Source organism: Sinocyclocheilus grahami, unplaced genomic scaffold (genome assembly GCF_001515645.1).
Source record: "Sinocyclocheilus grahami isolate Dianchi unplaced genomic scaffold, SAMN03320097.WGS_v1.1 scaffold432.1, whole genome shotgun sequence".
Taxonomy (NCBI): domain Eukaryota; kingdom Metazoa; phylum Chordata; class Actinopteri; order Cypriniformes; family Cyprinidae; genus Sinocyclocheilus; species Sinocyclocheilus grahami.
This window is the reverse complement of record NW_015505611.1, coordinates 263,396-273,505: the sequence shown is the minus strand read 5'-3', so window position 1 is coordinate 273,505 and position 10,110 is coordinate 263,396. Positions and strand designations below refer to the sequence as shown.

Genomic DNA, 10,110 nt, shown 5'->3' with positions numbered 1-10,110 from the left:
TCATGTGTTTGTTCATTCACGTGTTTGTTTATTCATTCATTTGTTTGTTCATTCATGTGTTTGTTTATTCATTCATTTGTTCGTTCATTCATGTGTTAGTTTATTCATTCATTCATGTGTTTATTCATTCATTCATTCATTCATTCATGTGTTTGTTTATTCATTTATTCATGTGTTTGTTTATTCATTCTTTCATGTGTTTGTTTATTCATTTATTTGTTCATTCATTCATGTTTGTTCATTAATTCGTTTGTTTATTCATTTGTTTATGCGTTTGTTTGTTTGTTTGTTTGTTCGTTCATTCATTCATTCATTCATTTGTTCTTTATTTTATATTTGTTCATTCGTTCGTTCATTTGTTTTTCTTTGTGCATTCATTCATTCATGTGTTTGTTCCTTCATTTATTGTCTTCATTTGCTCATTGTTTTAAATTATGTTGTTCATTTGTTCGTTAGTTCCTTTATTTATTTGTACATGCATTGGCTTGGTAATTTGTACATTAATTATAATCATTATTTTATTAATCCATGTATGCATTTGTTGATTGATTTATTCATTCATTTGTTAGTTATATTGTTTGATCATTTGTTTGTTGTTCATGTATTTGTTCATTAGTTCATTTTTTTCCCAATTGTGCATTCATTTGTTTATTTGATGGTTCTTTCATTAGTTTGTTTGCTCATTCATTTGTACACTCATTAATTTAATTTGTACATTAGAATTATTTTTAAATAATTCATTAATTTATTTCTTCATTAGTTCATTCAACATCAGTATAGATGCTCTCGGGTGATCAGACCGCAGGCTATTAAATTCACTGTGTCAGCACATCTCTCTCTCTCTCTCTCTCACTCTCTCACTTTATGGTTTGTTCTATCTTTAGCTCTCTGTGTGATTGAAATAGCTTCTCTCCGGAGGCCAGCAGCTCTCAGTGAACACACACACACACACACACACTCAGTAGAGCGTAGCGATTGAACGGGGTGAGGTTTCACACAACAGGAGGGTGATTGTGGATCACTCCAATAGGCCCTGCAGGAAAACCATACAAACCCAATACACACACACACTCTTGTTTGTCGTCTTCTCTTTCTAGAAAGCATCACACACACTCTTTTTCTGTTCTCTCAGAGCCAGAGGTATGCGCAGGGCGCGGGAGGCCGTCAGAATAATGAGACCAATGAGATCTGTTTTCCCTTTAGATGTCTTTCTTTCTATCTTTGTCTTCTGTTCTTCCTTGTTCTGTACTTTTATTGCCTCCTCATCCTCTCAAACTCAGAAGTGATGCTGTCGGCCCCTCATTTAAGAAAATCTCTTAAGATCAAGCCCTGCTGGAAAACATCTGCCGCTCGGATCTTTCTCGCCCTGAGATTGTGATGCTCCTGTTTCACATTTCATATGTATGGACATGAATCTGTGAAAATAACCCCTATAAATGGCTATTTTTACAGAAAAATGACGAGATTCCTAAAAATAGCACACTCCATTTCTTGGAGTCTGTGCACAGGATTTCATCAGTCTGCTGGGAAACGAGTCTTTTTGTTTTGAGTGGTAGATAAAATAGATATATCAGTATGCTGTGAATATGAATGTATCTTTATATTCTGCTTTTATTTTGTTATTTTTCTTTTATTTTTGTCTACACTGTGCATAAAGTGCAACATTTACTTGCCTATTTTTTAATATGTTTGTCCAGTACTTTTTGTTCTATATTGTTTTGTTAGTATGTTTGTTTGTTCATCAGTTTTCATTAGCTAATTTGTTAATTTATTAATATTCTCATTTTTTATATATCAAATATATCATTATTTGTTATCATTTGTTATTTATATTTTATAATTTATCATCTTAATTATGCTCTATACACTACCATTAAAAAGTTTAGGTTTTCTTGTTCTTTTTTTTCCTTTTCTTTTTTGAAAAAAATGCTCAATGTAGCTGAATTAATTTGATAAAATATACATCAAAAACAGAAATATTCTGAAATATTATTACAATTTAAAATAGCTGTTTTCTATTTTAATATATTAAAGCATTTGATGCTCAATAAATCATTCTTCTTATTATCAATGTTAAATTGTGCTGCTTAATATTTTTGTGGAAACTTTTTTTCCAGAATTCGTTGAATAAAGTTTTTAAATATAAATATAAAAAAGATTTCAAATATAAATCTTTTATAACATTTATAATGTCTTTACTGTCACTTTTGATCAATTTAATGTATCTATATACAGAATAAAAGTATTAATTTCTTTAAAAAGATTAATTCGATTAAATCATTTGTTTATTCATTATTCTCCATACAATAACCTATTGTTTTGTTGGTTTGTTTGTTTTGTTCAGTAGATGTTTGTTCATTTTATTAATATGATCATTAATTTGTTACCTGCATAGTTCTGCTTGTCTTTAATTTTGTGCGTTTGCTTATTTGTTCATCTCTTAATTGATTTACTCATTCATTTCTTTCTTTATATCTTCATTCATCTTTATATTCATACATGCATTCCTTCATAGCTCTTGGATTTTTGTGAGATGCTGTAGTTTATGAGGTTCAAATGTTTTGTTTGAGACACGCATTGCGTGTTGTATACTGTATGCATGTTCTGTTTTGCCCCTTCAGCCAGTGTGATTTTGATTTACCCAGGCCTAAACTTCACGTAAAACAGCCATGTTTACATCAGATGTTTACATCACCTGTTTTAGTGGGATGTTCTTGGTCAGCATATGTTATAAAGTGGACCAGAATCCAATCCTTGAGCAGTCTGACGGTGCATCTTCATGAAAGCAGTTTTCTGTTTTGATGGTTTTTTGCACACTGATTGCACTTCTGAGCTCCATTTGTGTAATGAGGTGACACTCTATTTTAAACCGTTTGCTCTGGTGAGGTCTGGTAAGACGAAGCAAGATGAGTGACAGCGATGATGGAATTTTAAAAGGTTTCACTGTTGCTTTTTAAGCAGGAAATGCACTTTAACCATTTAAATAATGTTTACACGATGCTCCCCCTTTTAAGTAGATTACAGAGACATGGGGAAAATGGGAACGTTTGTTCTGGAAGAATCCGCAGTTCTGGCAATATGCAGAGATGCAGGGAAGTCCAAGATGAGACACACACACACACACTTTCTCTCAGCCCCCGGACTGACTCAGCTTGTCCTCTTTCTGCATTCACTCCATTCACTCTTTCATTACTCTTTCATATTTCATTACATTATATTAGTTTTTTCATTCTATTTGTTATTCTTTTGTACTTTCTTTTCTGCTGATATTTATCTTCTGTGTAGTCATCACCATGGGATAAAAAATAGTTTTTTTCTTGCAATTCTAAGTTTATATCTCACACTTCTGACTTTTTTTGCAAGATAAAACTCTGGAATTGTGAGATATGAAAAAAATAAATTGCAATTACCTTTTTATTTTTTGTTCCATGGCGAAAAAAACAAACAGAATAGTGAGATATAAACTCAGAATTGCAAGAAAAACATCAGAAATGTGGGGTAAAAGATCACAATTAGATTTTTCCTGATTTATTATTATTATTATTCATTATTATGAACTCGCAATTGTGAGAAAAAGGCAGAATTTTATATCTCACAATTCTGACTTTTTTGTGTGATAAAATAATTGCATATTTGATATAAACTAAGAATTGTAAGATATATATATATATATACTCAGAATAGCAAGAAAAAAAGTCAGAAATGTGAGAAATCTCAATTACATATAATACTTTTTATTCCAAGGCAGAAAAAAAAAAACATAATTGCAAGATGTAAACTCAGAATTGAGATATAAAGTCAGATTTGCAATATAATTTTTTTTTTCAAAACTGTAAGATGAGAGTTTATGTCTTGCAATTTTTATATTGTTTCTCAGAATTCTTCAGAATTCTGTCCTTTGTACCGGCAATGAAAATAAACATTTTTTTTTCCACTATTTATTTACCATTCAAACTGGACTTTCTTTCATTTGTAGAACATAAAGTAAGAATTTCAGAGCTGCTTTTTTTCATACAACTAAAGCAGAGAGTGACCAGTGGCTTTTAAGCTCCAAAAAGGACAAAAAAGTACCATAAAAGTACCAAACAGTAAATATGATTTCTGCACTATACTTCAAGTCTTTTGAAGTCATAACATCTTATTTGGGTCTCTCATTCAAAGCTATGAAATGACTGGGGGCAGGATACAAGATACATGGACTACTTATACTGTGCTTTTATGGCGCTTTCATGTTATTCTTGGAGATTGACAGCCCCTACGTGCTTTCATGGTATGAAAAAGACCAGCGTCAAGAGTGTGAAATGACGTGGGATATGAGTAAACGTCAACAGTTTTCTATTTTGGGTGAGCTGTTCCTTTAATATTCCTGTTAAAGGTCATGTGATCATAATAAGCCATTCAGGATTTATGATTTTGTGTCACTGATTTGCTTTCTTCAATTGTAAATGAATTGGTCTGTGCTTCCATGATTCTGGTCTGTTTCAGTTTCAGTGATGTGTGTGTCTCTCTCTCTCTCTGTCTGCTTTCTGTAGATGCTGGAGGCTGTGTTGACCTTTAAATACAGCGGAGGAGCCGGTCAGGTGGAGGGCTACTCCCGCGAGCTCAGTCTGGGGGTCAGAGTGGATGTTGAACCTTCTGTTTTCTTCACACGAGTCAGCACTTTACCTGCCACCAGGTATTCTCTCTCTCTCTCTCTCTCACTCTCTCACTTTATGGTTTGTTCTATCTTTAGCTCTCTGTGTGATTGAAATAGCTTCTCTCCGGAGGCCAGCAGCTCTCAGTGAACACACACACACACACACACACTCAGTAGAGCGTAGCGATTGAACGGGGTGAGGTTTCACACAACAGGAGGGTGATTGTGGATCACTCCAATAGGCCCTGCAGGAAAACCATACAAACCCAATACACACACACACTCTTGTTTGTCGTCTTCTCTTTCTAGAAAGCATCACACACACTCTTTTTCTGTTCTCTCAGAGCCAGAGGTATGCGCAGGGCGCGGGAGGCCGTCAGAATAATGAGACCAATGAGATCTGTTTTCCCTTTAGATGTCTTTCTTTCTATCTTTGTCTTCTGTTCTTCCTTGTTCTGTACTTTTATTGCCTCCTCATCCTCTCAAACTCAGAAGTGATGCTGTCGGCCCCTCATTTAAGAAAATCTCTTAAGATCAAGCCCTGCTGGAAAACATCTGCCGCTCGGATCTTTCTCGCCCTGAGATTGTGATGCTCCTGTTTCACATTTCATATGTATGGACATGAATCTGTGAAAATAACCCCTATAAATGGCTATTTTTACAGAAAAATGACGAGATTCCTAAAAATAGCACACTCCATTTCTTGGAGTCTGTGCACAGGATTTCATCAGTCTGCTGGGAAACGAGTCTTTTTGGTTTGAGTGGTAGATAAAATAGATATATCAGTATGCTGTGAATATGAATGTATCTTTATATTCTGCTTTTATTTTGTTATTTTTCTTTTATTTTTGTCTACACTGTGCATAAAGTGCAACATTTTCTTGCCTATTTTTTTATATGTTTGTCCAGTACTTTTTGTTCTATATTGTTTTGTTAGTATGTTTGTTTGTTCATCAGTTTTCATTAGCTAATTTGTTAATTTATTAATATTCTCATTTGTTCTCTTTTTATCTGTTATTTTGTTATTTGTTATCATTTGTTATTTATATTTTATAATTTATCATCTTAATTATTCTCTATACACTACCATTAAAAAGTTTAGGTTTTTCTTTTTTTTCCTTTTCTTTTTTGAAAAAAATGCTCAATGTAGCTGAATTAATTTGATCAAATATACATCAAAAACAGAAATATTCTGAAATATTATTACAATTTAAAATAGCTGTTTTCTATTTTAATATATTAAAGCATTTGATGCTCAATAAATCATTCTTCTTATTATCAATGTTAAATTGTGCTGCTTAATATTTTTGTGGAAACTTTTTTTCCAGAATTCGTTGAATAAAGTTTTTAAATATAAATATAAAAAAGATTTCAAATATAAATCTTTTATAACATTTATAATGTCTTTACTGTCACTTTTGATCAATTTAATGTATCTATATACAGAATAAAAGTATTAATTTCTTTAAAAAGATTAATTCGATTAAATCATTTGTTTATTCATTATTCTCCATACAATAACCTATTGTTTTGTTGGTTTGTTTGTTTTGTTCAGTAGATGTTTGTTCATTTTATTAATATGATCATTAATTTGTTACCTGCATAGTTCTGCTTGTCTTTAATTTTGTGCGTTTGCTTATTTGTTCATCTCTTAATTGATTTACTCATTCATTTCTTTCTTTATATCTTCATTCATCTTTATATTCATACATGCATTCCTTCATAGCTCTTGGATTTTTGTGAGATGCTGTAGTTTATGAGGTTCAAATGTTTTGTTTGAGACACGCATTGCGTGTTGTATACTGTATGCATGTTCTGTTTTGCCCCTTCAGCCAGTGTGATTTTGATTTACCCAGGCCTAAACTTCACGTAAAACAGCCATGTTTACATCAGATGTTTACATCACCTGTTTTAGTGGGATGTTCTTGGTCAGCATATGTTATAAAGTGGACCAGAATCCAATCCTTGAGCAGTCTGACGGTGCATCTTCATGAAAGCAGTTTTCTGTTTTGATGGTTTTTTGCACACTGATTGCACTTCTGAGCTCCATTTGTGTAATGAGGTGACACTCTATTTTAAACCGTTTGCTCTGGTGAGGTCTGGTAAGACGAAGCAAGATGAGTGACAGCGATGATGGAATTTTAAAAGGTTTCACTGTTGCTTTTTAAGCAGGAAATGCACTTTAACCATTTAAATAATGTTTACACGATGCTCCCCCTTTTAAGTAGATTACAGAGACATGGGGAAAATGGGAACGTTTGTTCTGGAAGAATCCGCAGTTCTGGCAATATGCAGAGATGCAGGGAAGTCCAAGATGAGACACACACACACACACTTTCTCTCAGCCCCCGGACTGACTCAGCTTGTCCTCTTTCTGCATTCACTCCATTCACTCTTTCATTACTCTTTCATATTTCATTACATTATATTAGTTTTTTCATTCTATTTGTTATTCTTTTGTACTTTCTTTTCTGCTGATATTTATCTTCTGTGTAGTCATCACCATGGGATAAAAAATAGTTTTTTTCTTGCAATTCTAAGTTTATATCTCACACTTCTGACTTTTTTTGCAAGATAAAACTCTGGAATTGTGAGATATGAAAAAAATAAATTGCAATTACCTTTTTATTTTTTGTTCCATGGCGAAAAAAACAAACAGAATAGTGAGATATAAACTCAGAATTGCAAGAAAAACATCAGAAATGTGGGGTAAAAGATCACAATTAGATTTTTCCTGATTTATTATTATTATTATTCATTATTATGAACTCGCAATTGTGAGAAAAAGGCAGAATTTTATATCTCACAATTCTGACTTTTTTGTGTGATAAAATAATTGCATATTTGATATAAACTAAGAATTGTAAGATATATATATATATATACTCAGAATAGCAAGAAAAAAAGTCAGAAATGTGAGAAATCTCAATTACATATAATACTTTTTATTCCAAGGCAGAAAAAAAAAACCATAATTGCAAGATGTAAACTCAGAATTGAGATATAAAGTCAGATTTGCAATATAATTTTTTTTTTCAAAACTGTAAGATGAGAGTTTATGTCTTGCAATTTTTATATTGTTTCTCAGAATTCTTCAGAATTCTGTCCTTTGTACCGGCAATGAAAATAAACATTTTTTTTTTCACTATTTATTTACCATTCAAACTGGACTTTCTTTCATTTGTAGAACATAAAGTAAGAATTTCAGAGCTGCTTTTTTTCATACAACTAAAGCAGAGAGTGACCAGTGGCTTTTAAGCTCCAAAAAGGACAAAAAAGTACCATAAAAGTACCAAACAGTAAATATGATTTCTGCACTATACTTCAAGTCTTTTGAAGTCATAACATCTTATTTGGGTCTCTCATTCAAAGCTATGAAATGACTGGGGGCAGGATACAAGATACATGGACTACTTATACTGTGCTTTTATGGCGCTTTCATGTTATTCTTGGAGATTGACAGCCCCTACGTGCTTTCATGGTATGAAAAAGACCAGCGTCAAGAGTGTGAAATGACGTGGGATATGAGTAAACGTCAACAGTTTTCTATTTTGGGTGAGCTGTTCCTTTAATATTCCTGTTAAAGGTCATGTGATCATAATAAGCCATTCAGGATTTATGATTTTGTGTCACTGATTTGCTTTCTTCAATTGTAAATGAATTGGTCTGTGCTTCCATGATTCTGGTCTGTTTCAGTTTCAGTGATGTGTGTGTCTCTCTCTCTCTCTGTCTGCTTTCTGTAGATGCTGGAGGCTGTGTTGACCTTTAAATACAGCGGAGGAGCCGGTCAGGTGGAGGGCTACTCCCGCGAGCTCAGTCTGGGGGTCAGAGTGGATGTTGAACCTTCTGTTTTCTTCACACGAGTCAGCACTTTACCTGCCACCAGGTATCAAACAATACATTTACTCCATACTCAAGAGGCAAGTCTCTGTCTGCAACATGTCTTAAACACACCATATTTAGCTCTTTTTCAGGACGGTTATATTGTTACCCAGGGTTTCTTGTGATTTAGATTTTTTTTTTAATCTGACACCTACAATTAAAGGAATAGTTCACCCAAAAATGGAAATTCTGTCATTAATTACTCACCCTCATGTCATTCCAAACCCGCAAGACCTTCGTTCATCTTCGGAACACAAATTAAGATATTTTTGATGAAAGCCGAGAGCTTCCTGACCCTGTATAGACCGCAGCACAACTACCAAGTTCAAGGCCCAGAAAGGTAGTAAGGACATCATTAAAATAGTCCATGACATCAGTGGTTCAACCGTAATTTTATGAAACTAAAAATAAAGACTTTATTCAACAATTTCTTCTCTCCCGTCTCAGTCTCTGCCCCTCATTCACGAGAGTACCACGATGCATGAGTTCTGATGTAGAACCTGGATGTGCTGCGTCTGGTTTACAAGCAGAGGAAGATGAACGCTGTACAGAAAACAGTCTTCGTAAACATTACGACAGAGAGGATGACTTGCAATTTTTTGCTCAGCCTTACTTATTTGAACTAGAATATGATCAGATTAGTTCAGATGATGAACTAAGAGAGATGGACGTTCTACGTTACAACGCAGCACCACACCAGTGTTAATTCTGACAGGCATTTTTGATTTAGTCTTGGTCTTTATCTTGAGATGAAAATGCTTAATAGTTTTAGTCACATTTTTGTCATTTGAGTCTTTCATAGTTTTAGTCTAGTTTTAGTTGCAGTTACCAACATTTATTTTGGAAGCTATTTTATATGTAGTCTTCAAACAAAAATAGTCATTCTTCTCTCTTTAGACCAAATCAATTAAGCTTATGAGAAATTTGAATCAAGGATTGAATTTGGAAAAACTTGAATAAATTATGACAATTTTCATTTTTGGGTGAACTATCCCTTTAACAGAAGTGAAAAGGGAGCAACTTATAAAAATTATAGTTGTTCATATATAATATATATAATTGATAATTTTTGAAAAAGAAGCAGCATAAGACAATAAGACAAATACGAAAGAGATACAAATTAAACTCATTTTTCAGATACAGTAGGTTTACATATATTTATTTAACATCTTTTGTTGGTTAACATTGACACGGATAGGTATTTAATTAGGAATGCTGTCCCTTTAAGACGGAAGGCATGCATGTACAAACATGCATGTGAATAAAAACAGAATGCAATGATGTGGAAGTTTCAAATTTCAATATTTTATTCAGAATACAACATAGATGACATATCGAATGTTTAAACTGAGAAAATGTATCATTTTAAGGGAAAAATAAGTTGATTTTAAATTTCATGGCATCAACACATCTCAAAAAAGTTGGGACAAGGCCATGTTTACCACTGTGTGGCATCCCCTCTTCTTTTTATAACAGTCTGCAAACGTCTGGGGACTGAGGAGACAAGTTGCTCAAGTTTAGGAATAGGAATGTTGTCCCATTCTTGTCTAATACAGGCTTCTAGTTGCTCAAATGTCTTAGGTCTTCTTTGT

The 10,110-nt window shown here is 33.2% G+C and overlaps 1 protein-coding gene across 1 annotated transcript in view; it reads left to right on the top strand.

The window, feature by feature from the left end:
- The window catches only part of trappc9 (trafficking protein particle complex subunit 9), a 266,928-nt gene that overhangs the window by 145,618 nt on the left and 111,200 nt on the right, over positions 1-10,110 (top strand). The window contains exon 18 of the mRNA XM_016233477.1: positions 4,533-4,675. Within this exon, the coding sequence (XP_016088963.1) occupies positions 4,533-4,675 (143 nt within the window). The remainder of the gene's footprint in view (positions 1-4,532; positions 4,676-10,110) is intronic.